Raw genomic sequence first — 27,823 nt, forward strand, 5'->3', positions numbered from 1 at the left:
TTTTTCCCTCTCTAGTTCCCCCACACCACCCCTTTTTTTCTGGCAACTTACCTCAAAGGCAAAGTAGCACCCTTAATGATGGTTGATCTTACTGCAATTTGAAACCAAGAATGGTTCCAAATTGGACAAAGTCCAATTGCCAGTGTTCAAGATAACACAGGTTTTGCTGAAAACTGGATAAATTCAGGCCAAAAATAGGAAACAAATTTCAGCATCCATTTGATGTGTTTCCAGAAGCCAATTATGAATTCAGAACTGTACATTTCTGTTTTGCAGAGCCAGCTGTACTAGCTAAAAAGTAAAGTGATGCAAGCTAGAATAAACTAGATCAGGCAGAATTTGGTACCCAAATTCAGTGCAACTGAGGTATTACTGGAAATAAGGCAATTTAAGCACTGCCGCAATAAGGAATATGAGGACAGTCCAGATTTTGAACAGTATTCTAAATTACATGGGTGAAAGCAATATTAACAGCCTTTCACTTGCACAGTGCTTTTAACTTGGTTAAAATGTCCCAACTTGCTTCTTCTAAGCGGACAAAAACTTACACTGAGGAAATTAGAGAAAATAGTAGGGCAGGTGATAGAGATGGTATTATGCCAGAACACAGCCAGTGCCAACAAGCAGCCATCCTAGCTCCATGTAAATACAAATAATCTGACCTTTAACTGCTCTGCTTTGTATCTTAGAATCATAGAATCCTACAGTGCAGAGGGAGGCCATTCAGCCCATCGAGTCTGCACCAACCACAATCCCACCCAAGCCCCATCCCCACAACCTCATGAATTTACCCTAGCTAATCCCCCTGACACTAAGGGGCAATTTAGCATGGCCAATCCACCTAACCCGCACATCTTTGGACTGTGGGAGGAAATTGGAGCACCCGGAGGAAACCCACACAGACAGTGACCCAAGACGGGAATCGAACCCAGGTCCCTGGCGCTGTGAAGCAACAGTGCTAACCACTGTGCCACCGTGCCACCCAACACTTGTGAGTTGCTGCCAGACTTCTAGCTGGTTCTGCTTTTCATCCGCAAAACATATGAACCACTTTAGTTTGTCCGGTGCCATCAAGCCAATAGCTTTAATTGCTCAGTTGGTCAGATTGGAATGCAGTCCCAAACCCAGGCAAGGCACTAATTCTCGGTAGTGCATTCCACAGCCTCACAACTGTCTGTAGAAAAAAAAAGTCTCTCCTGCTCTCTGCTCACAACCTCTTGCTTTGTCTAGGTGCCCTTGTTCAAGATCACTGAAAACAATCTGTTTCAACCTATTCTGTTCAATCCATCATAATTCAACTATCAAATCACCCATTAATTTCTTCTCTTCTATTGAAAATATGCCTCATTACCTTGATTGTACTGTGGCATGTCAGCATTTGCCACTGAAACTCTGCAGATCCAATTGATAAATGGAGCACAGTTTATGTATTTCAGGATTTTACAGTGAGTTGCAGTGCTGTTCACAACACTGCACGGGAGTTGGTCATGGTACCTGCTCTCCTCCTAGGCAAGGGTCAGTTGCACACTGAACAACTGTCAAACGGTCAATTAGTTGCTATCTTCTGGGGGCAAGGGGTTGGAAACACACTTAATGTGAAATTGGAGCAGAGTTAATGGCCTAGCTTTCAATTTACCTGACCCGCCTGGCAGCTGGATGGTTAGCGAAGCATCCACTAACAGACAAACAGAACAGGATTCCCCTACACGCTGTGTAGTTTTAACTCTCTGGCATGCTAATGACGTCAATGGTCAGTTCCTCACTCTGACTGTTTAGGCTTGGCCTCCATTTGGATGCTAGAGGTCGGCAGAGACAGCAGCATAGGCAGGTCCACATTTGGACAACTGGAGTCAATTGGATGCTCGGGGTGGGGTTAAGTCTGATACCTGGGAAGGTGGGTGCCCCATCACCGGAGGGTTGCACAGGAAGGCACACTGTATCCTGTAGAAGGGTGTTAATTCACGTTTCCAGGATCCAGCAGCCTTTCCGTGGAAGTAGTTGGTGGATTTCCTGAGGTTTGGGGAAACTTGTCATCACAGTTAACTATTAAAAAGTGGACAGTCAGCCTCACAGCTTCATTATCATATTTAAAGTGACAACCTGGCTCCTTGGAGCGGCTTGCTCACCCACCCACCTTTCAACCATATTTTAAATCAGAATTGGACAAGTGAGAGGCAGTTTTAAGTCAGGAAGTTCTGACTTTTGGGATTTTTATATGCCCTTCAGAAATGATCCAAAATTGCCTCATTTCTTTTGGGTTAAAATTCTACCCCTGCCCTCTACTCCCCCCTCCCCCTGTTACCTTGCAAACTTAAGAATCGAATCAGGGAGGTCCAGTGGAGAAATGCCTGACCAGCCAAAGTAAAGTTTATTTATTAGTGTCACAAGTAAGGCTTACATTAATACTGCAATTAAGTTACTGTGAAAATCCACAATCCGGTGCGCCTGTTTGGGTCAACGCACCTAACCAGCATGTCTTTCAGAATGTGGGAGGAAACTGGAGTATCCGGAGGAAACCCATGCAGACACAGGGAGAACGTGCAAACTTGACACAGACAGTGACCCGAGCCGGAGAATCGAACCCGGGTCCCTGGCCCTGTGAAGCAGCAGCGCTAACCACTGTGCTACCGTACCGCCCATGTGGCTTAATGGTGAGATTCTGCAGGATGAGAACGGTCATTGAGGGCTAGAACCTTTCCTGGAGCTCCAAATAATCCTATGAGGTACTGCCTTCAATGGGTAGGGTGATCTTAGCTGAACAGTAGCAGGAAACCTACCGGTGTTGGGTAGCTGTGAAGATTTTCTAGCTAAACTCAACCCAGATTTAGCTCCTGCCAGCCCGAATTTAAATTATCCGGCGTTAGACAGATGAGCATGCTCATACTGAAAGAAACAAGGTCTCTGTTGCTTAGCAAACAGAAATTACTAATGTAGGTTTCTTAACAGTTTTGTTTTCTATTTCCTTTAAGCATGAAGGTGGATACTCTGCCAACCAGCACAAAGCTATATAGTAAATTTCTGCCCTGTGTCAATGGGAGACAGTGACATATTAATTTGGGATGAATACAGCAAGCATCAATTTACAAATAAAAACTCAGCAAGATTAGAACGTGTGGTTTATTTCTCCAAATCTTGCACCGGCACAACTCCACATGTACACATGCAATACACGCTAGCTATCATATATAATAAAGTGCATTGATAAAGTAATTCACCTCAAGATTTGAGGGAAACCAATGGCCAGGTTGTGCAAACAAAATTACCAGGCCAACAGAGGTAAACGTGCCTATGAAAATATAGTCCATCAAATGGAGTCTCTCAGTAGTAGGCAAGCATAAAATAACACTGCATCATGAACAGCATTGATGCTAATTTGAATTATGTGGCATTGTGTTAGCTTCTCTTAGAATCGAGTACACATAATGCCAATTCAGTGGTGGGCACAAACAAAAATAACACTATACCACATTTACAATCTGAACAGACTAATGTAGCACTAAAATCAGGTACACAATGGTACAAGGAACCTAGACTTGAACGCAGCTGCTGCAGGACGGTAATCTCTCATTCTCTGTTGGCTGTTTAGATCCTAAGTGAAATCAGTTCAGAATGTCTCAGTCAACACCAATCCACAGTACTAAAGTGCCAAAAAATCGGTACACTGGTTGACTTCCTAAGCATTTTGACAGGACAGTCTTATTTGGAGTTCACTCGACACACAGTGCCAGAATTAAGTGATTTAAGATGTGGAAGGAGTGATGGCAAAAGAGGTGAAGGGACTGGCAGTTCCCTTCTTTTCTCCTTGGGTGGGTCTCATGCACGTTGTTCTAGAATAATGGAGTTTATACCCAATCCTGCGCTGCACTAATCTGCACCTGAACATGAAGTGCTTCAGACACTGCACACGAGAAGGAACAAAAAAATCTTCCAAGCGCTGTTAATCATCCTGCCACTTTGATAAACACAAAAGGAATAAAATATAATTCCACAGTTTTAATCTCAAAGCACACCGATAAAAGAATTAAAAATAATGACCCAAAGTTAAGTATCTTTAGATTCAAGTAAGAGATTTTTTTTATTGTATTGATCCATGAGATTAAAAATAAATGTAAACCTATTTATAGAGAAATCCAGCAAAGATAATCTCTCATTCTTTCCCATTATATGGATACCCTACAGATCAAATAATTTCCCATACATTCCCATTAAATGGGACAATGAGATATACCTTATTTATTTTGATGCAGAAATTGCATTCCAAAAATAATAGTTCTAATAATCACAGCATAACTTTTTTGTGTTAGTCTCTTTCTGTATAACTAGCATGCTCTGCAAGGTCAATCCATTGTTTAATTTTCCCTGATGACCACAGAGCAATGTGTGTGTGTGTGTGTGTGTGTGTGTGCGCGTGTGTAAAACTTTCCTTTTACCCCATTCATTTCATTTTTTTTGCAAAATTATTCCTTTTTAAGTGGATATTTGAAGTGTCACGTTGATTTAGATTCCACTGCACAATACATCAAAACCGCCGAGATACACAAGCGGGTCAATATGCAGTCTATGGAAATCACAATTTGATCCAGAAACTTTGACCCAGGCGGAACACATTTTTCCAAAAAACATGCTCAATCAGGAATCGGCTCCACTCACCTGTACACGGGCGCCTGATCCCAAGAGTGCCTTTGTAGAATTCTTAGAACGCTATCACATTTCTTCCCCTCCTCCCCCCTCCCCACCCACCCATCCCATTCCCCCTCCCCCCCCAAAAAATGAACGTAGATTACCAGATGAGGAAGCCTGGAAAACCTTCACAGTGTCTCAACTGGAATAGCTCTCGCAGAAGAGATGGCTTCAAATGAAAAACTTTACAGCTCGAGGCATCACAGAAAATTGTCTCATTGACTGCAGTGCAGCTATAGAGAAAAATCAGATAGACAGCAGTGACCACCCCACAAACCTATGGGGTGGAAAGGAAGTTGAGCCTGACCTATTTTGTTAAAAAAATAAATCAGAAGCAGTAGATAAATAAATAAATTTCGGACTCTTTTCTCCACCTAACCATTAACACGGCATTGCTTGAATTTTCAGCAAATAAAGCTTATTATTTCTTTAGTGTGCCCACTTATTCCTTTTTGATAAACGGAAGGACAACACGTCTGATGATCCAAGAGCCCTGGTTCCGGTGTTCTGCTGCTTCCTGGATTGGCCACTCCGGAGAAAAAATAAAAGAGGACGAGAAAAGAGTCAGCGGCCCGGAGAAAAGATGAAGTCCAGAGCCTGGCGCTCGGTGGCAGCAACGTTCGGGTGCCACAAATCAATCATGAAGACTACCCGTGGACCTTCTTCACTTGGACCTGCAATCACAAAAAAAAAACTAAAATTAGTAATAGGCTGGCCAAAAGAAAATACTTCTCACTTTGTACAACACCTTTCCTAATTACACTGACAGGATCCCACGTAAGTGAGATAAGTGAGAGACAAAAAGTACACAAACGTTTAGTGAGGAAAAGCGAGGCTCAATTGTGATGTCTTGCAGGATCAAATAGCCATCTGAGTGCATTGGAATCAGATCGAAACTAGTAATGGGTGGCATGGTGGCACAGTGGTTAGCACTGCTGCCTCACAGCGCCAGGGACCCGGGTTTGATTCCTGGCTCGGGTCACTGTCTGTGCGGAGTCTGCATGTTCTCCCCGTGTCTGCGTGGGTTTCCTCCGGGTGCTCCAGTTTCCTCCCACAGTCGGAAAGATGTGCTGGTTAGGGTGCATTGGCCATGCTAAATTCTCCCTCAGTGCACCCGGACAGGCGCTGGAGTGTGGCACCTAGGTGAGTTTCACAGTAACTTCATTGCAGTGTTAATGTAAGCCTATCAATGACACTAATAAATAAACTTTAAAAACTTTAACAATGAAACAGGTCATTAAGCACATTAAACACCCTAGGCACTTCTATAAGGAATAATGCATAGCTTTTAAGTTTAATTTGACTCACTTACTATACTGTATTGAAATCTTACCAACATTTTTGTCCAGTGTATTACATTTAATTTTTCTTGTTTAATCAACATTTTGGGGCATTTCTCCCCCCAAAAATTCTAAGTGTCGAATTCACGTAAAAACTGGAGTAAATCTCACTGTTTTTTTCAGCGGGAGTTTTCAAAATGAATCTTCCACACACTTGTGCACTGCACAGTGCCTAGGCGTGAATCATGCTGAAATTCAGGGAGTGGGGCCTATTCCCACTGGAGGGGCCGGCAGCATAGTGCTGAGTGGGCCACTGTGCATGCGCCGATTTGTCAGCGCCGAGATCGGTGCATACGCAGTTGCCCCACACTGCTAGCCTCCCGATCGCTGGCCAGCCTCGCAACCCCTCATCGCTGGCTCTCTGACTTCCCCATGGCCTGATCGCTGGCCTCCCCGAACGTGTCCAGGCCAGCCTTGACCCCCCCCGCCCACCGCCTTCAGCCTGCCTCAATGTCCCCCCCATTCCCAAGCCCCCCGCACTAGCAGCCTCAACACCTCCCTCCCCGCAGTAACAACACATCCCCTGCAGCCCTGACTCCCCCAGCGGCCTGCCCCACCCCCCTCATGTCCAGCCCAATTGTTGGCCTCCCTCCCTCTGTCACTCAGTTCGCGTGCAGAGTGGCAGTGGGACCCCTTTCCCCACTGATCTCCCCCGCTGGGTGCCCGGTGGGCAGTGCCAAGGTGCCCTCTGGGCATTGCCACTTTGTCCCTTGGGCAGTGCCAGGGGGGTCCAAGTTGGTACTGCCAAGGTGGTGTCCCCTGGTGCCGGACACCCTGAGAGGACTCAATGGCCGCCCTTCACCCCAGCGGGCTGGCCGTCAGCTCCCCGCAAGTGGGGGGCTATAGTAAACGCCGCTGGAGTGAATCACTCCTGGCCGGGGGTGAGGGGGATGCTAGTGGGCCTGGAGATTTCAGTCCCGGGCCAGCTAATGATATTTAAAATATATTGAAATGAGAATTTGAATAATTTATGCAGGGCTGCCAGAGGCTCACAGAGGCCATGGCGCCCAGCAGGGAGCCCGCGAAAATGCCTCTGCTTGAGTCTCTTGGCCCGCTAGCACAGTGGTTAGCACTGCTGCTTGGGCCAAATGGCCTCTTTCTGTGCTGTAGGGATTCTAAGATTTTAAGATTCTAAGAAAAGCAGCGCAGCAGGTTGGGAGAATCACCCCCTTTATTCTTCGTGTTAAAAGTACACAGCAGACTCCTGTGAATGTGTATAGCAACTGCCCTCCATGGTTTCTAAAAAAAAATAAAAGTTAGAATCTATCAAGCCAGATTTCACTCTGGGACCAAAAGAGAAAATGCTGGAAAGTCTCAGTAGATCTGGCAGCATCTGTAAGGAGAGAAAAGAGCTGACATTTGGAGTCCAGATGACCCTTTGTCAAAGTCTTTGTCACTCTGGGATCTGACTTGCCCAGTAGTAACATTAACAGGGATTGTAACAGTTCATCAAAGTAATAGCAGATAAAATTTGAGAACAAGACACGTAAGAATCATAGAAACCCTACAGTGCAGAAGGAGGCCATTCGGCCCATCGAGTCTGCACCGACCACAATCCCACCCAGGCCCTACCCCTACATATTTACCCGCTAATCCCTCTAACCTACGCATCTCAGGACTCTAAGGGGCAATTTTTAACCTGGCCAATCAACCTAACCCGCACATCTTTGGACTGTGGGAGGAAACCGGAGCACCCGGAGGAAACCCACGCAGACACGAGGAGAACGTGCAAACTCCACACAGACAGTGACCCGAGCCGGGAATCGAACCCAGGACCCTGGAGCTGTGAAGCAGCAGTGCTAACCACTGTGCTACCGTGCCGCCCTAAGTAAGGCTTTATTAGTCCACAAGAACAAAAACTGGGTCAAAGTAGTAGATTTTAAGGTGTCTGAAAGGAGGAAAGGTTAAGAGAGACAGAGATTTAAGAGCAGGAATTCCAGAGCGGAGGACCTAGACTATTGAAGCTACAATCACCAATGGGAGGACGAAGAAATCAAGAGCCAGAATTGCAGAGACACAGAAAGCTCAGGGGGTTGTAGAACTGGAGGATATTTCAGCGATGGGGAGGAGCGAGACCAAGAGGGGTTTGAAGACAAGAATGAGAATTTAGAGATAAGAGGTTAAAATAATCACTGACAGTTAGCAATATACTTGCCTCCGTGGAATGCTGTATGTAGGAAGGAATCATCAAACAGCAAACAGCGCCCTTCTGCCCAGCATTGCAGCTCCCCACCTACCACCAGTTCACAGCTGCTGGGAACCTTTAAACCTGCAATAGCAGGAGACCATAGTGACAATAAACATTGCAGACCAACAGTAACAGTGCAGACAGTAGAAAGCACAACAGGATCAAATGTGAAAAACAACACTATAAGTGCTAACCATATAACTTATAGAATCAAACAATGCAGATGAGGTCCTTCGGCCCATTGAATCTGCACCAATACGTCAGAAACACCTGACCTCCCACCTAATCCCATTTACCAGCACTTGGCCCATAGCCATGTACATTATGGCATGCCAAGTGCTCATCCAGGTACTTCGCCTCTATCGCCTCCTAGGCAGTACTAACTAATTCTGAAGAAGGGAGTTATGTCTATGGGGGAATACTGCTAAAATGGAACAACAGAGATATCCAGCTGTTAAGAATTATACTTTGTCATGTTTAAGTATTTTAGAAACATAGAAACTAGAAGCAGGAGTAGGCCATTCAGCCTTTCAAGTCTGCTCCACCATTCATTTTGATCATGGATGATCATCGAATTCAATATCCTGATACCCCCCTTCCACCCATATCCCTTGATCCCTTTAGCCTCAAAAGCGAGATCTAATTTCTTCTTGAAATCAGGTAATGTTTTGGCCTCAAGTACTTTCAGTGGGAGTGAATTCCACACATTCACCACCCCCCGGGGGGAAGAAATTTCTCCTCACTTCAGTTCTAAAAGATTTACCCCTTATAATCAAACTATGGCCCCTAATTCTGGACTCCCATTGGGAACATTCTTTCTGAATCTATCCTGTCTGTTAGAATTTATAAGTTTCTATGAGATCCCCTCTTCTAAACTCCAGTGAATATAATCCTAACCAATTTGGTCTCTCCTCATATGACAGACCAACCTGGTAAACTTTCGCTGTACTCCCTTATAGCAAGGACATCCTTCCTCAAAAGGAACCAAAACTGCACACAATACTCCAGATGTGGGCTCACCAACATCCTATACAATTGCAGCAAAACATCCCCATCCTTATACTCAAATCCTCTCGCTATGAAGGCCAACATACCATTTGCCTTCTTTACTGCCTGCTGTACCTGCATGCTTACTTTCAGTGACTGATGCATGAGGATACCAAGGTCTTACTGAGTATTCACCTCTCTCAATTTACACCCATTCAAGTAATAATCTATCTTCCTATTATTGCTACCAAAGTGGATAACCTCACATTTATCCACATTATACTGCATCTGCCATGCAGATGCCCACACACTCAGCCTGTTCAAATCACGCTGAAGCATCTCTGCATTCTCCTCACAGCTCACCCTCGTACCCAACTTTGTATTGTCTGCAAATCTGGAGATAATACATTTAATTCCCTCTTCCAAATCATTAATATATTGTGTGAACAGTTGGGGTCTGAGCACAGTTCCCTGTGGTGCCCCACTATTCACTGATTGCCAGTCAGAAAAAGATCCATTTATGCCAACTCTTTGCTTCCTATGTGCTAACCAGCTTTCTATCCATCTCAAGACATTAAACGCAATCCCACGTGCTTTAACTTTACATAGTAGTCTGCTGTGTGAGACCCATTGAAAGCCTTCTGAAAGTCTAAATAAACCATGTCCATTAGTCCTCCTCAGTCAACTCTACTAGTTACATCCTCAAGGAATTCCAATAGATTTGTCAAGCATGATTTCACCTTTGTCAATTGCACAACATCATCATGAGGGGCTGGTCAGAATCCTCAAGGGGGCTTCCCAAGAGCTCGGCACATTCTTCACCATCAGAGATGAACTAACCGTACAAGATGGACTGATACTGCCTGGCCACCGATTCATCATCCCTACTGCTCTCCAGAGGTAATACACACAACTTCACCAAGGGCACCCCAGGATGGAAGCAACCAGATACAAGGCCAAGGAATCACTGTCCTGGCCCCTCCACGTACACCGACATAAAAGGGAAATCTATAACGGTGCAATGCACTTAAGTCGCATCATGCAAAAGAACTGCTGCAACTACACAAGGTCCCGGACCTCCCACAGGCATTCACAGCAGCCGACATCTGCAGGTGGAATAGTAAACAACATTTAGTCTTAGTTGATTTGTATTCCGTGTAGTTTGAACTTGCCTACCCGCCAAACCTGAGAGGAAACCAGCAATCATCAAGCTTAACAGATATTTCACCACACAAGGCATCCCACGAAGACTTGTCAATTTGTCTTTGCTGAACTTCGCAACTCCCAGGTAAGGCTTACATTAACACTGCAATGAAGTTAGTGAAATTCCCCTAGTCGCCACATTCCAGTGCCTGTTCGGGTCAATACACCTAACCAGCACGTCTTTCAGACTGTAGGAGGAAACCTGAGCACCGGGAGGAAACCCACGCACATGGGACGAACAGACTCCAATATTCGTGGTCAAATGGTTTGGCGGAACGCTCAGCCAAGCATCTTCTAAAAATGTGCATGGGATCGCACAGACTACTATGCTGCATACCTCAGCCTACAATGCCTACCGCAACAAAGCATGTCCTCATCAGCGCAACAACTTTTTTGCAGGCGCACCAGAATCACAATTTCTACTGCAAGGCTTTGTTGCAGCTCGAACTTGAAACCAACGTGAAAGAGGCTATCCATAATGTTCTGCAAAAAATGGGAAGTCATAAAATTGTCCATATTATCATTGACGCTAATCCAGATACTACTCTTCTACGGACGAGGGGCAGCATGGTGGCACAGTGGTAAGCACAGCTGCCTCACAGAGCAAGGGACTCGGGTTCAATTTCTGGCTTGGGTCACTGTCTGTGTGGAGTTTGCACGTTCTCCCCGTGTCTGCGTGGGTTTCCTCCCACAGTCTGAAAGATGTGCTGGTTAGGTGTATTGACCCGAACAGGCACTGGAATGTGGCGACTAGGGGAATTTCACTAACTTCATTGCAGTGTTAATGTAAGCCTTACCTGGGAGGCGATGGCCTAGTGGTACTATCACTAGACTATTAATCCAGAAACTCAGCTAATGTTCTGGGGACCTGGGTTCGAACCCCACCACGGCAGATGGTGGAATTTGAATTTTTTAAAAAATCTGGAATTATGAATCTACTGATGACCATGAAACCATTGTCAATTGTCGAAAAAACCCATCTGGTTCATTAATGTCCTTTAGGGAAGGAAATCTGCCGTCTTTATCTGGTCTGGCCTACATGTGACTCCAGAGCCACAACAATGTGGTTGACTCTCAACTGCTCTCGGGCAACTAGGGATGGACAATAAATGCTGGCCAGCCAGCGATGCCTATGTCCTGGGAACAAATAAAAAAAAACTTGTGACTAATAAATAAACTCTAACTTTAAACCTTGTGCTTTTCTCCAAAGTTCATCATCTCAGTCCACTCCTACAAGTGGACATGCATTTCCCATGTTTCTGATTGCGTTTTGCCATCCATTCAGTACTTAGTTGAACAGAACCATGTTACATATTCTTCACTTGATAACTTGGTTTATATATGATTTTTTAAATGCTTGTCACACTACCCTTCAACCATCAGGCTGTGAATATGTTTCTTGAAAATATCATTATTATAAAATCTCTATAAAACATTTAGATAGTTACATGGGTACAATGGGTATAGAGGGATATGGGCCAAATGCGGGCAATTGGGATTAGCTTAGGGGTTTTAAAAAAAAAAGGGCGACATGGACAAGTTGGGCTGAAGGGCCTGTTTCCATGCTGTAAACCTCTATGATTCTATGAGTTATAAAATAAAACTTGTGCACTTGGCTCCTGTAATCTCCTAAATGCTACCATGTGGGTTCCGCTGTTTTTAATTGTAATTGATTGTAAGTTGACAAGTTGGTTTAATTTTACATGAAATACATGCAGCAACAAAATACACCGATTTCACAGCAAAATTTGTAAATTCCACCCACTCCTCAGGAAACTCCTCAGGAAACAACATAAACAAGCTCGAGCGGCTGCGTGAGTGACTCATGTTCCTAAAATATAAACTCTACAGGCTTGATCCAAGATAGTTGACTCTCCCTTCTGCTGAGAACCGATGAAGACTGTCCAGATAAGGTGTTGATGCCTTTGATAAGTACCCGAAGTTTGCAAATGGGAAGTAGGAGTATTAGCATTCTGGAAAACTAACATTAAGCTGACCAAAGTGCTTCTGTCACCTATTGCTGATGAGAGAGCAATGACACATGCATCTCACTATCATTGACATCAATGTGTTATGGAAGCACAGAAAAAAGGAAAGTGCCAATTTTTATTTTTATAAATCACTGGTTAGACCTTAATTTGAGCACTGAACTGGATCTTATTCTGGGCACAATGCTGCATCAAGGAATTGGTGAGAGCACACAGAGGAGGTTTTACCATAACAGCACCAAAGATGAGGGGCATTCGGAGAGACTGGAAAAGCTGGAATTGTCTTCCTTAGAGCTGAGAAGGTTAAGGGGAGATTTAACAGAGGTGTTCAAAATCATGTGGAGTTCTGCTAGGTAGAGAAAAACTGTTTTCACTGGCACTAAAATATGTAGCCCCTCTGAAATGGCCTGGTTGTATCCTAATCTGAAGAAGCATAAAACTGGAAAGACCGCCTGCCATTGGCCTAGGCTGGGATTTTCAGACCCGCCCCGCCCACTGCCGGCATCACCCAGTCCTACCGAAAGTCAATGGACTTTTGGCTGAGTCACCGAATTTCCTGCGGCGGGTCCCACCATTACCAGAAAACCTTGATCTTAGGAATTGGAAACAACAAAGATGCATCCTGCCCAGTCGGCCCTGCAAAGTTCCCCTCACTAATATTTGGGGACTTGTGCCAAAATTAGGAGAGATGCCCCACAGACTAGCCAAGCAATAGTTTGACAGGTACTCACCAAATCACACATTATGAGCGATGGGCTATCTCCCAGACTCCTCCATCACTATCGCTGGGAATATCCAGGACAGATTCACCAAAGGTTGTGGCACAGTAGGGTGGTTGGGGGGTGGGGGGGGGGGATGCAAAGAATGCCCAGTGGCTCCTAGAAGCACTAAGGACAGCATTAAAGTCATACACGCATTGAACCACTGTCATTTGCAAGTTTCCTGACAAGACACACACCACTCTGACTTGGAACTATACCGCTGTTCCTTCACTGTCACTTGGTCAATCAAATCCTTAAACTTTCTCCTGAACAGCACTGTAGGCACACCTACACCAGAATGCAAAGGTTCAGGTGCTCACCATCAGCTGATGAAGTGCAATTACAGATCCCAAAACAAATTCAAAAAAAATTAATAACCAGCAGCGACAGATTTAAAATAATTAGCAAAGAAGCTGGTGTGAAGCCACTTCTATTAACTCAGCAACTTATCATCTGCAATGCACTGTCTGAAAAGGTGGTAGAAATAGATTCAGCTGGAACTTTCAAAAGGGGTTGAATATGTACTTAAAAAAGGTAAGATTGTAGGGCAATGTGGAAAAAACAAGGGAGAGGAACTAATTGGATAGCCCTTTCAGAGAGTCAGTGCTAAATTGGGCCAAATCATCTCCTTTAGTGCTCCATAACTCTATGAATGTAAGATCCACAAATTATTGCTCAGTAACATTGGGATGAAGAATGATGTTAAAAATGTTGGCTCTTAACCTATTTATTTACAGAACAGCATAATTTTCATCACTTCTATTACAAACATCACACCAATAAAGAATGTCAACTGTGATATTTAGCACCTAACATCTAAAACAAACAGCAGTGCCAAGTAAAGATGTATCAGGCAGATTTAGGCCCATTTTGTTCCATTATCTCCTAAAAATAATTCAGTTTCACTCATCATTAAATATAAGCAAATAGTTGACCTTGTGGGTGAGAAGTTCCACTGGGTTCTCTTGATCTCTCATTCTAACTTCGCAGAAACTCTAACAGTGTAAACTGTGCTAGGTTAGGGCTGCGTGCCAGGTTTGAACAGCAAATATGGCTGGATGCTGCAATATTCTGGAGTTTAGCTTGATTACCTTCGGTGACCGGGGAGGGTACAGAAATTTTTCTTAAGAAATAAGATGGATAGGGTAGAGTCCAATATCAGTTTTACTTGAGGTATGGGGGAAGCAGGCCAGATGGGCTAAAATTCAAGTGGCAGTTTCTGAATAGTGAAGCTTACTGAACAATTCACGATTGCTTGTACATTTTGCAATTCGTGCCAACATTTAGGGAGATACCTGACTGCTTAATGTGTCAGTTGATAGTTGGTTCCAGCACAGTACAGGAATATCATAGGTCAACCAAGACATCAAGTAGTAGTATTCAAACACAGATAATTAACAAGTTCTTCCAGAAAGTGGTATTATTAACACCACCAGATTTACACACTGAAGTTAATCTAGAGTCTGGCAGTGCCAATTTCTTAGGACATAGGTAAGTGGGAATGGACAGTATCAATACTAGACTTCCACTATGCAATTTGTATTTGAATCCACTCCAGACTGATAGGCGAAAGTGTCCTCTGATTGTAAGTGCAAGTTCAAGTGAGTTTGAGCAGTGTCCAACCAATTCAAAGCGGCAAGGGATGTATTTCTTAATTGAGCACTGGTTAAAATCAGAGAGCAGGCCTGAGGATGATTTGCTGTGTTTGAGAAATGGAAAAATGCCATACTCCGCAATAGGGTGCACTATTGCAAAGACATTGAGCAGAATTGAGGATGTTTTACTTCACATGTGATGTGTTATTCCTGATCAGGGAGTGCTTCATGCAAGGCACTAGGAGTTCAATTTCAGAATTGTTACAGCTCAAAAGGAGGTCGTTTAGCCCATCATGTCTGCACTGGCTTTCCAAGTGTGCAATTCACTTAGTCCCATTCTCCTGCCATCTCCCTGTAACCTTGCACGTTCTTCCATTTCAGGTAAGTCTAATCACCTTTCGAATGCTTCCATGGAACCTGTCCCCACCACACTCTCATGCAGTGCATTCCAGACCTTCACTGCTTGCCGAGAGAAAATTCTTTTCTCATGTCGTTCTTGCTTCTTTTGCCAAATACTTCAAATTTGTGACCTCTCATTCTTGATTCTTTCACGAGTGGAAACAGTTTCTCCCTGTCTAATCTGTCCCGGTCCCTCATGATTTTGAATACCTCTATCAAATCTCCACTCAGCCTTCTTTTATCCAAAGAAGACAGTCCTATCTATCTTCTCCAATCTCTCTTCAGAAATGAAGTTCCTCATCCCTGGAACAATTTTTGTAAATTCTCGTTGTATTTTCCCACTGGAAGTGGAAATTGTTTCATTTTGCAGTACAATCAATCCCTCACTTTACTAAAATATTCAAAAGAAAACGTTATGAAAGATGCTGAAGCCAAGAGTGTAACAGTTACACCGCAATAATTTGCCTCATGACAGGAAAGATTAAATGTGGGTTACTGTAGACAAGTTGATAATGTGATTACAGTGGATATTTTTGTTTAGAGGAAACCTTTCCAGGATTTAAGCACATCTTTCTTGAAACAATGGTGACAAGATAATAATTCAATTTGAGAGCAGACAGAGCTTCCTCAGTGGTTTGGTGGATAAATGGTACCTTACCTCACAGACTAGGAAGATCCCAGATTTCATGATAGGTTTATAGTGAGTTAGTCATGTTTCCTAGTCCAACAGCTTATAGCACTCAAATTGCATTCAATGCCCCTACGATAGTTTAAAGTTTATTTATTAGTGTCACAAATGGGCTTACATTAACAATGCAATGAAGCTACTGTGAAAATCCCATGGTTGCCACACTCCAGCGCCAGTTTGGATACGCTGAAGGAGAATTTAGCATGGCCAATGCACCTAACCAACATGTCTTTTGGACTGTGGGAGGAAACTGAAGCACCCGGAGGAAACCCACGCAGATATGGGGAAAACGCGCAGACTCTGCACAGACAGTGACCCAAGCTGGGAATTGAACTCGGGTCCCTGGCACTGTGAGGCAGCAGTGCTAACCACTGTGCCTCCGTGTGGAGGGGGGAAGGAAGTATTTTCATTCTTGGTAGCTAACTAATTGAAAACGCACATATGAAAAGTGGCAATTATGGACAAAGTTATCCCTCACTTTCATTTATCATTACTTCTGACATTAGACTAACTGGTCTAAAGTTACCTGGCTTATTTTTTTCTCATTATTATACTGGAAATGTAATGTAATGACCTAACTATTTTAGGGGTTGTGGGTTTTACACAAAGAGAAAAAGATGTGGTTTGCACATGTAGATTTAAACTAACAATGACAGATTTATTGAAGGAGCTGTTGCCTGAACGGAGCACTAAATGAAACTAAGCAGGAGCCTGTGAAATACCCCAATTACATCAAATCATGTGACCAATTCTCACAGCAATCATGTAATCACTTAAATATATAACAGGAAATTGGAACCCTCTCCTAAAATACTGTTGATGCTGAGTCCATTAAAACTTTCATATCAAGATCGAGAGATGTTGTTAGTTAAAGCTGTCAAAATATACGGAGCAAAAGCAGGAAAATTGAGCTGAGGTACAGATCAATCATGATCTATCTGAACAGCAGAACAGGCTCAAGTGGCTGAATGACCTGATCCTATTCTATCTTCCGAAATTGCAAAAACTCCCAAAGAAAATGTCTGTAAATCTGAACATAAATAGTGTTCAGGATGGAAGAAAAGTGCATGATTTTGTAAGCATAGACGCAAAATACAAACTGTCAACAACAGAGACGAAGTGGTCTAGCACTGGCAAATGAGCATACACAAGCTGCAAGGAAAGTGTGGGAATTAAAAATGTCACAATGATGCTGTACTAGATTAAGGCACTTTGTTGGGTGGTTAGGGCACTCTATTGGGTAGATGCAAATCGTGTTTACTCTGCATTTCCCTCCTGCTATACTTGGTGTGGATATTGTGCATAAAGAGATGTATTCTATTCCACAGCACTTGATATGTTTTATCCTAAATGGTCCAAATTGTACATTAAATGAAGGAAAAAGTATTCATGGGCAGCATGGGATCAAACCCCAGAAAAATTCACTACCTTCAGGAGAGAATAAAGAATGTATAGTGCAGTGGTTAGCACTGCTGCTTCACAGCACCAGGGACCCAGGTTCGATTCCCGGCTTGGGTCACTGTCTGTGTGGAGTTTGCACGTTCTCCCCGTGTCTGCGTGGGTTTCCTCCGGGTACTCCGGTTTCTTCCCACATTCTGAAAGACATGCTGGTTAGGTGCATTGATCTGAACAGGCGCCGGACTGTGGCGACTAGGGGAATTTCACAGTAACTTCATTGCAGTGTTAATCTAAGCCTTATTTGTAACTAATAAATAAACTTTAATTCTGTTATGAAAACTCAAGACTAATCTCAGTTTAGCATTTTATCCTGGAATATTCTTTTTACGTTTTAAACCCTTTTTGTCAAATTTTCTCCCGGATGAGTACAGATCCACAGAATGTGGCAATCCTCCCTCTAAACCTTCCCTTCCCCGTACCTTTTGCAAACACATGCATACATACAATTACCAGCAAATGGACAGCAATCAGGAACAGAAGCTCTGGCTGATTCTTTCCCATTCTTCTCTAGAGTCGCAATAGCCAACTATAGCCCTAGTTGATCTACACTAACTCACCACAAGCAGGGGATCGACTCTAGGACATCATGCTCCTCAAATTTTAATCCTGACTTAGGCAGCACTTCCATTCATTCATTAAAGGAAATTTCATAAACCATGTTTAAAAGTTCACCACATCGGAAATACCAGATGTCAAGGATGAATTTATGCTTCAGAAAATGCTCAAGTCACAATTACAAGGTTCACATAATACCTTCACCTTGTCTATTCATATCCTTGTCAGAACTAGACATTAATTGGCAAAATTGTGGGCTGAAATCTACCCAAATATATGCAAGGTGAGTCAAGTATCTCCCCTTTTTAGTTGTATCTGTGTTGGCATTCAAATGTCAAGTATAAACACAGGGGAGTTGTGACTCATTTATACTGAAACTCTGCTGCTCTAAGTAGGGTACATCTGTTTCCAGATACGTGTTTAAAATTCCCTAAACAAGATGATTTTCTCATTCTTTTCCTCCCATCATTTCCTACTCCCATAGGTACGGAGTGCACCCACTCCCTATGGGTAGCTTGTTGAACTCGGCATTCCTCGAGTGAGACTCTACATTGTAGTAAGGTTATCCTTTTGCCCATGTGGCAGGCCAAAAGCTTGCCACAATACCTTATTTTACATTATGTTTGTGGTAATGCCATCTCAAACTGCAAGCATCCTGTTGGGGAGTTAAAAATGGTATGGTGCTGATGGTTTTAAATGCCTATGACAGGTTGGGGGGAGGGGGCAGAGAGTGCCAGGTAGTAGCAGTGTTTGGCTGATGCAATCAGCATTTCCAATGATAAAATGGTGGCAGATCTCAAAACCCCCAATTTTCAGAAGCTTTCCCACAATATAGCTGGCATAAATCCAGATGAAGAGAAAGTCAGTGTATGAGACATAAGGGAGCCAGAAAGGGAAATGGCCGAGCAAACTAGAAGATGACAGGCCATGATGTCCCACGTAGTTATTCAGTGCCATAATCATCAGGTCTGGCAAGAAGCAGTTTACCATCTCATACCTGAATGTATAATACTATGGAGCGTGGTCCATCCTGTCATTTTTATTTCCCATGCCTTCCATCCTATCAAAGATCTTTCCTTGTGTTCTTAGCTTGCTATACTTGTCGAAGGGCGACTCACCTGAAATATTAACTCTGTCCGGAGTTTTCCAGTAAGCAGTAGCAATGTTCAATGATTACAGAATGTTCAGTATCCCCAGACTCCTCAGATACTGAAGCAGTCTGTACCCATATGCAGCAATACCCATAAAACATTCATGCTTTGCTTGGTAACTGGCAAGTAACATTGGTGCCACAAAACTGTCAGGCAATGGTCATCTCCAACTACAGAGATTCATCATCTATCCTTGACATTCAGTGGCATTACCATCACTGAATCCCCAAACATTTCACTGACCAGAAACTGAACTAGACCAGCCATATAAAGATGGTGGCCACAAGAGCAGGTCAGAGGCTGGGAAAGCTACAAAGAGGATCTATTTCCTGACTCCCCAAAGACAAGGCACAAGTCAGGAGAATGATGGAATACTCTCCACTTGCCTGGATCAGTGTAGCTCCCAACAACATTCAAGAAGCTTGACGCCATCCAGGACTTGATCGGAACCTCACCCACCAACCTAAACATTCGCCACTGAGGCACAGTGGCAACAGTGCGCATGAGAAACAAAACACACTTCAGCAGCTGGGCAGGTTGAGAAAGCAGTTAGCAAGGCATATGGGACCCTGATTTATAAATAGAGGCATTGAGTACAAAGATAAAGTTGTTAAGATGAACCATTAACTTTGTTTTGAACTGGAATATCGTGTCCTGTTCTGGGCACTGCACTTCAGGAAAGACGTAAAAACTTAAGACAGCACAAAAAATTCACAAAAATGATTCCAGGAATAACGGACTTCAGTTATGTGGTTGGATTGGAAAAGCTGGGGTTGCCCTTCTTAGCAAAGAGAATTGAGATGTGTTCAGAATAATGAGGAGCCTAGACAGAGCAGGTAGGGAGAAAGTGTCCTATCAGGAAACAGAAGTAGTTTTAAATAATCTATATTTGTATCTGTGGATATTAGAAATAAGGCATAGCTTGAACTAAATTTCAAGTTTATGAAGTTTATTTATCAGTGTCACAAGTCGGCTTACATTAACACTGCAATGAAGTTACTGCAAAAATCTCCTAGTTGCCACACAATGGCACCTATTCGGGTACACTGAGGGAGAATTTAGCATGGCCAATGCACCTAACCAGCACGTCTTTCGGACTGCGGGAGGAAACCGGAGCAGCCAGAGGAAACCCACGCAGATACAAGGAGAACGTGCAGACTCTGCACAGACAGTGACCCAAGCCGGGAATCCAACCTGGGCCCCTGGTGTTGTGAGGCAGCAGTGCTAACCACTGTGCCACCAAGTAAGTTTAAATTTGTGGTTCTGCATTTGAAAGGGTTAATAACTTCAGTTTGGTTCAGGAGCCTGTAATGGTAAATGAGAGTTTGCAACATGAATGCAAACAGGGCTTAAAGGAAAACTAAGTTGTTGCTTAGCACCCTAGGACAGAAAGAACTTGGAAGTTAGCTTTTAAACTTGACTCAGGAGAAGTTAAGACAAGACTAGGGAACTGCAGAAAACGATTTGATGAGAAATCCACAGAAGGTGTTTCAGGTGGCACCTGCCACTTGGTTCAGAGTGCATCTGGCCACAGTTGGCCTATTGGTTTACATGAACTGTGTACTTACCGAGAAGATCCGAATACAAGATAAACTGTTACTTGTGTTATACTTATAAACCTGTGTGTATTTGTAATGGTATATATATATATATATATATATACACAGCTGGGGTGAAGAAAAGTCAATCTTTTCATTTAATAAATGTTTTATTCTTTGGTTAAAAGTTCATCAGTAGTCCTGCGATTCTGTACATCCATGTCTCTAAACAAAAAATGTTAGTTAAGATCTATCGAGCCAGGGTTCTGCTCGGGTCTCTGTCTGTCCAGTAGCAACATCAGCTGGGGTCGTAACAGTTCAAAATGGTAAAAAGGCTAGAAATCCATTTAAAGTGGTTGGTGAAAGATCAATAGCACATGAGGAAAAACGTATTTACACAGCCTGTGGTTCACATCTGAAATGCACTGCCTGAGACGGTGGTGCAGGCAGACTAATCGTGGTTTTCAAAAGGGAATTGGATAATTATGTGAAGAGAAAAAATCTGCAATGCTACAGGAAAAGAGAGGGGTGTGATGCCAGCTGAATTGCTCTTGCAGAGCACGACATCTCCTACTCTGCTGTAACCATTCTAGGATGGTTCAGTTCTGTCATTATACCACGCAGATCAGAAGGTCCAAGGTTTTTTCCTTCTCTCTGGATGGTATCATCAAGGCGGTTGTTGTGTCTCTGTGCAAAGGAGGGGAAAATCAACCAGATGACTTATCAGAGGTGCACACCTCAAGAATGGATTCTTGGGAGAGGTAGTGGAGAGCTACCAAGATTTTCAGAACCATAAACCACCATCAAGAGTGAGCACCATCACAAAACATGAAGAAAATGGGCAAATAAGCTAGCTTCAAAGGGGAATGTAGTTTTCACTGAAGCAGTGAAAAGAAAACTCAGTCTGCAAAACTAGGAGCAGCACGGTGGCACAGTGGTTAGCACTGCTGCCTCATAGCGCCAGGGACCCAGGTTCAAGTCCTGTCGTTGGTGACCATCTATGTGCAGTTTTCACATTCTCCCTGGGTCTACGTGGGTTTCCTCCAGGTGCTCCGGTTTCCTCCCATACTCCAAAGTCCAAAGATGTGCAGGTTAGGTGGATTGGCCATGCTAAATTATCCTTTAGTGTCCAAAGATGTGTAGGTTAAGCAGAATAGTGGGATAAACATGTGGGGTTATGGGGGTAGGGCAGGGGGTGGGCCTGCCAGAGTCAGTGCAGACTCGATGGGCTGAATGGCCTCTTTCTGCACTGTTGACTTTATGCAAAAAATGAGAGCAATCCAATGGTTTGGAAACGGAACTAGTTGGGGGTAGCAGACAAAGATCGTAGATTATGAGTATGCACTCCAATTGATAAGATGCAACTAGCAGTGAGACTCAAGGATCTGAACCAAGGCTGCAGGTTTTCATTTTATTTATCAATGCCTTGGGTGCAGGAATAGAGCCACATGTTTATGTCTGCTGTAGACACTAAGTTAAGAGTCATAGAAAATAATCGAGGATGATATCAGGGAACTACAAAGAGTCATTGATGAATTTGGTGAATGAATTGGCAGATGGAGTTCAACGTGGGGAAGTGAGACCTCATTATTTTGAACTCAAAAAAGTATTTTATAAATGGTGAAAAGATAGATATGATGGATGAGCTGAGAGATTTAGTGGTCCAAGTACAGAAATTACTGAAAGCTAGTGAACAAGTTCTAAAGAAAATTAAAAAGACTAATTAAATGTTGACACTTATCTCAAAAAGGCTGTAATACAAAGGGTGGAAGTTATGGTCCAGTTGCATAAAGCTCTGGTTAGACCCCATCTAAGGTTCTGCACTCAATTCTGTGTATCACGCCTCAAGAAGGATATGTTGGCCTTGGGCTGCAGTGCAGATTCATCAGAGTGACATCAGGACCAAAAGGAATAAATGTTGGCCTTGGGCTGCAGTGCAGATTCATCAGAGTGACATCAGGACCAAAAGGAATAAATTATGATAACATGTTAATTAGGTTTGTAATCCCTGGAGTTTGTAAAATTAAAGCTAACTGGGATGGTTAACATGATTAAAGAATTTCATGAGGTACATAGAAAGGTTATTTCATCTGGTGGGACAGTTCCGAACCAGGAGGTACAACCTTAATAATAGAGCTAATGGGTTCAGGGATGATGTCAAGAAGCACTTCTTCACGCAAAAGTATACTGGAAATCTGGAACTCCCATCTCCGAAACAGTTAAGGCCAGGTCAACTGAAAAATTTAAAACCGAAATTGATAGATTTTTGTTAGGCAAGAGTAATAAGGGCTATGAAACCAAGATGAACTGATATACACATACAAATTAGGATCATGAGTAGTCCAATTGGTCCTTTGACCCTGCTCCGTCATTCAATAAAATCATGATTGATCTATTGTGGCCTCAGTTCCACATTCTGCACAAAGAACAAAGAACAGTACAGCACAGGAACAGGCCCTTCGGCCTTCCAAGCCTGGACTGATCACTTTTACCTATCTAACCAACCCCGCTGACACCCGCGATAACCTCTGACTCCCTTATTAGTCACAAATCTATCTTCTTAAAAATATTGACTTAAAAATACTCAATGATTCTGCCTCCACCGCTCTCCAGGGACTCTCAACCCATTGATAAAAAAAACTCTCCTCATCTCCACCTTATTTTGAAATTGTGTCCCCTAGTTTGTGTCTCTCCCACAAGTGGAAACATCCTCTCAGCATCCAGAGTATCAAGTCCCCTCAGAATCTTATATTTTCAATATGATCACCCCTCAGTCTTCTAAACCTCCAATAAATACAGACCCAGCCTGTCTAACCTTTCCTCATCAGATAATTCCCCCCCCCCGCCCCCCCCCGCAATCCTGGGTATCAGCTGAGTGAACCTTCTCTGAGCTGCTTTTAATGCATTTATATTCTTTCTTAAATAGGTAGTACAGTTCTGTACACTGTGCTCTAGTTGTGGTTTCACTAAAGCCCTGTACAACTGCAGCAAAAATCCCTACTATTATATTCCATTTGCTTTGCAACAAACAGCCATATTCCATTTGGTTTCCTAATCACTTGCTGTACCTGCGTACCAACTCTTTATGATTCATGTTGCAGGACACCTAGCTGCCTCTGCACCGAGTTCTGCAAACTCCACTTAAATAATATGTTCCTTTTCCATTTTGCCTGCCAAAGTGGACAAGTTCACATCTTTCCATTTATATTTCATCTGCCAATTTTTTGCCCACTCACTTAACCTATCTATATCCCTATGCAGATTCCCTATGTCCTCTTCATGAAACAAAGGTAGGTACGAAAGTTATTCATCAGCAAATTTTGTAACCATACGTTCAAATGCCTTCATTAAGTCATTGATGTAACTTGTGAACAGGTGAGGCCCAAGCACTGATCCCTGTGGCACTCCACTCATCACATCTTGCCAACACAAAAATAAGCCATTATACCTACTCTGCTTCCTGTTAGCTAACCAACCCCTTACCCATGCTAATATGTTACTCCATACCATGAGCACTTATTTTGCGTAGTAACCTTTGATGTGGCACCTTGTAAAATGCCTTCTGGAAATCAGCACATGCACAGGCTCCTTTTATCCCCATTTCTTGTTACTTTCTCAAAGAACAAAGAACAATACAGCACAGGAACAGGCCCTCTAATAACTCTAATAAATTAATCGAACATGAATTCCCTTTTACAAAATATGTTGAGTCTGCCTGATTGCATTGGGATTTAAGTGCCTTGCTATAATCTCCTTAATAATAGATTCCAGCAAGTCCACAATGTCCCAAGCCTGCAGCTTTTTGTCTCTCTTCTTTCTTGAATAGAGAAGTCACATCTACTATTTTCCAATCTGATGGGACTTTTTCCAGAATCTAGAATTTTAGAAAATTAATACCAATGCATCTACTACTTTAGCAGCCACTTCTTTTAAGACTCTAGGATAAAGTGCATTAGGACGTGGAGACTTCAGCTTTTAATTCAAATAATTTTCTCGGTACTCTTTCCCTGGTGATTGTAACATTTTAAGCTCCTTTAACCTGCTATTTCATAATCATTTCTGGGAGGGGCGGCACGGTGGCACAGTGGTTAGCACTGCTGCCTCACAGCGTCAGGGTCCTGGGTTCGATTCCTGGCTTGTGTCACTGTCTGTGTGGAATTTGCACGTTCTCCCCATGTCTGCGTGGGTTTCCTCCGTGTGCTCCAGTTTCCTTCCACAGTCTGATAGATTTGCTGGTTAGGTGTGTTGACCCAAACAGGTGCCGGAGCGTGGCGACTTGGGGAGTTTCACAGTAACTTCATTGCAGTATTAATGTCAGCCTTACTTGTGACTAATAAATAAACTTTACTTTCTAGCGTGAAGACAGACGCAAAATGGCTTTTCAATTCATCCGCCATTTCCTTATTTCCCATCATTTATCCCCCAGACTCACTCTCTAGAGAACTAACGCTCAGATGGAGTTAAGATATAAATCAGCCATGATCTAAGTGAATTTTTCTTTTTCCTTTTCCTTCTTTTTCCTTTTCTTTTTCCTTATGGAAAACACACAGGCCCTTATATTAAAAATCATAAAAGGTTCAAGCACATGCATAACTGTGGGTGGCCTGAAGAGTGTTCTGGAAACAGTGAAGTAGTTTGTAGTAGATACAACCCTCTATGTTGCAAATACTGAGCTTGTAAAGTATGCAAATTAATTATAAATAATCTAATACTTGAAAGTACTTTGCACATTACAACTGAACATAATGTGGCTCGCGTTAGTCAAACACCATGCTCCTTTAACAGAGCAGCAGGCCCATTTATGGTTTCTGTGGGAACCAATATTCTGAATTTATCCTCATGACCTACTGGAGTGATAAGTTGTTGAACTGTTGCCAATAAATCATGGCCAATGAGTTGTTTATTATAGAACAGCCATGCTACTTTGGACCATTAAAAATTAGAAAAAGTAGGAGTAACAGAGTAGACAACCTGAATGGAGGTTGGTCACCAGTGGAGTGCCCCACGGATCTGTTCTGGGACCCTTGCTGTTTGTCATTTTCATAAATGACCTGGATGAGGAAGTGGAGGGATGGGTTGGTAAGTTTGCCGACGACACGAAGGTTGGTGGTGTTGTGGATAGGTTGGAGGGATGTCAGAAGCTGCAGCGTGACATAGGTAGGATGCAAGACTGGGTGGAGAAGTGGCAGATGGACTTCAACCTGGATAAATGTGTAGTGGTCCATTTTGGCAGGTCAAATGGGATGAAGGAGTATAATATCAAGGGTAAGACTCTGAGCAGAGTAGAGGATCAGAAGGACCTTGGGGTCCGGTCCATAGGACTCTTAAATCGGCCTCACAGGTAGAGGAGGTGGTTAAGAAGGCGTATGATGTGCTGGCCTTCATCAATCGAGGGATTGAGTTTAGGAGTCGGGAGATAATGATGCAGCTTTATAAGACCCTCGTCAGGCCCCACTTGGAGTACTGTGCTCAGTTCTGGTCGCCTCATTACAGGAGGGATGTGGAAATGATTGAAAGGGTGCAGAGAAGATTTACAAGGATGTTGCCTGGATTGGTTGGCATGCCTTATGAGGATAGGCTGAGGGAGCTCGGTCTTTTCTCCTTGGAGAAACGAAAGATGAGAGGTGACCTGATAGAGGTGTACAAGATGTTGAGAGGTATAGATTGGGTGGATTCTCGGAGGCTTTTTCCCAGGGCTGAAATGGCTGCTACGAGAGGACACAGGTTTAAGGTGCTGAGGAGTAGGTACAGAGGAGATGTCAGGGGTAAGTTTTTCACTCAGAGGGTGGTGGGTGAGTGGAATCGGCTGCCGTCAGTGGTGGTGGAGGCAAACTCGATGGGGTCTTTTAAGAGACTTCTGGATGAGTACATGGGACTTAATAGGATTGAGGGTTATAGGTAAGCCTATATATAAGCCTAGGTAGGTAGGGACATGACCGGTGCAACTTGTGGGCCGAAGGGCCCGTTTGTGCTGTATTTTTTCTATGTTCTATCCAAAGGTTTGAACTTTCACTCCCGAGTCAGGTGTACAGAGTTGGGAAATTTCCTGAATCTGACTCAGGGAAACAGCCCCTAGCCACTGGAAGAAAAAAAAATCAGCAATGGGGGCAAAGGAGAGATAAAGTGGGACAAAAGGGACAAGTGGACAGAGTACAAAATGCCAAAAAGGGCAAGGTGCACAGAAAGGGCAGCGAGATGCACACAAACAGTGGTATAGAGTACAAGAGCAAGGAGGTAATGCTGGAGCTGTACAGAACGTTGATTAGGCCACAGCTGGAGTACTGCGTGCAGTTCTGGTCACCTCACTATAGGAAGGATCTGATAGTACCAGAGGGGGTACAGAGGAGATTCACCAGGATGTTGCTTGGGATGGAGCATTTGAGCTATAAGGAGAGACTGGATAGGCTTGGATTGTTTTCTCGAGAGCAGAGAAGGTTGAGGAGCATATGACTGAGGGGTATAAGATAATGAGGGGTGTGGACTGGGTGAATAGGAAGCAGCTTTTTAAAATTCATTTGTGGGACATCGCTGGCTGAGCAGCATTTAGTTGCCCTTGAGAAGGTGGTGGTGAGCTGCCTTCTTGAATTGCTGCAGTCCACATGTTGTGGGTTAACCCACAATGCTGTTAGGGAGAGAATTCCAGGATTTTGACCCAGCGGCTGCGAAGAAACAGTGATATATTTCCAAGTCAGGATGGTGAGTGGCTTGGAGGGAACTTGCAGGGGTGGCGTTCCCATGTATCTGCTGCCCTTGTCCTTCAAGATGGAAGTGGTCATGGGTTTGGAAGGTGCTATCTAAGGCCGTCCGGTTTCATTTTTGTTGAGACTTTGTAGTGATTGATACAACTGAGTGGCTTGCGAAGCCATTTCAGAGAGCAGTTGAGAGTCAACCACATTACTGTGGCTCTGGAATCACATGTAGGTCAGACCTGGTAAGGACGGCAGATTTCCTTTCCTAAGGGACATTAGTGAACTCATGGTTGAGGAGTCAATCACGAGGGGGTATAGTTTTAGGGTAAAGGGCAGAATATGCAGAGGGGATTTGAGAAAACAGTTTTTTCACTCAGAAGTTGGTGGGAATCTGGAATGCACTGCCTGGAACCTTTGGAAAAGTATTTGGATGAGGACTTGAAACATCATAATGTTGAAGGATATGGGACAAGTGCTGGAAAATGGGATTAGTGAGAGTTTGGTAGTCGTTATTTGTCTGGTGCAGAATCGATGGAGAGAAGGTTCTTCTTCTGCAATGTATGACTATGAGTCTATACACACTAACAGTATGGACAGAAACAT

General features: G+C 43.4%; 1 protein-coding gene across 3 annotated transcripts in view; it reads right to left on the reverse strand.

Moving 5' to 3' along the window:
* Positions 1 to 2,982: 2,982 nt before the first annotated feature.
* The window catches only part of asphd2 (aspartate beta-hydroxylase domain containing 2), a 48,489-nt gene continuing 23,648 nt past the window's right edge, over positions 2,983 to 27,823 (reverse strand). Inside the window, exons 3-4 of one of the 3 annotated variants that reach the window (XM_078227263.1) lie at positions 8,176 to 8,289; positions 2,983 to 5,354 (exon numbers count right to left, since the gene is read on the reverse strand). In XM_078227263.1, coding sequence (XP_078083389.1) covers positions 5,245 to 5,354; positions 8,176 to 8,289 — 224 coding nt within the window. In that variant the 3' untranslated portion in view covers positions 2,983 to 5,244. Of the gene's footprint in view, positions 5,355 to 8,175; positions 8,290 to 27,823 lie in introns of those variants that run through there. The other 2 variants (XM_078227264.1, XM_078227265.1) reach the window with 2 other exon arrangements.

The sequence above is a fragment of the Mustelus asterias genome, chromosome 13, assembly GCF_964213995.1.
Source record: "Mustelus asterias chromosome 13, sMusAst1.hap1.1, whole genome shotgun sequence".
Classification (NCBI taxonomy): domain Eukaryota; kingdom Metazoa; phylum Chordata; class Chondrichthyes; order Carcharhiniformes; family Triakidae; genus Mustelus; species Mustelus asterias.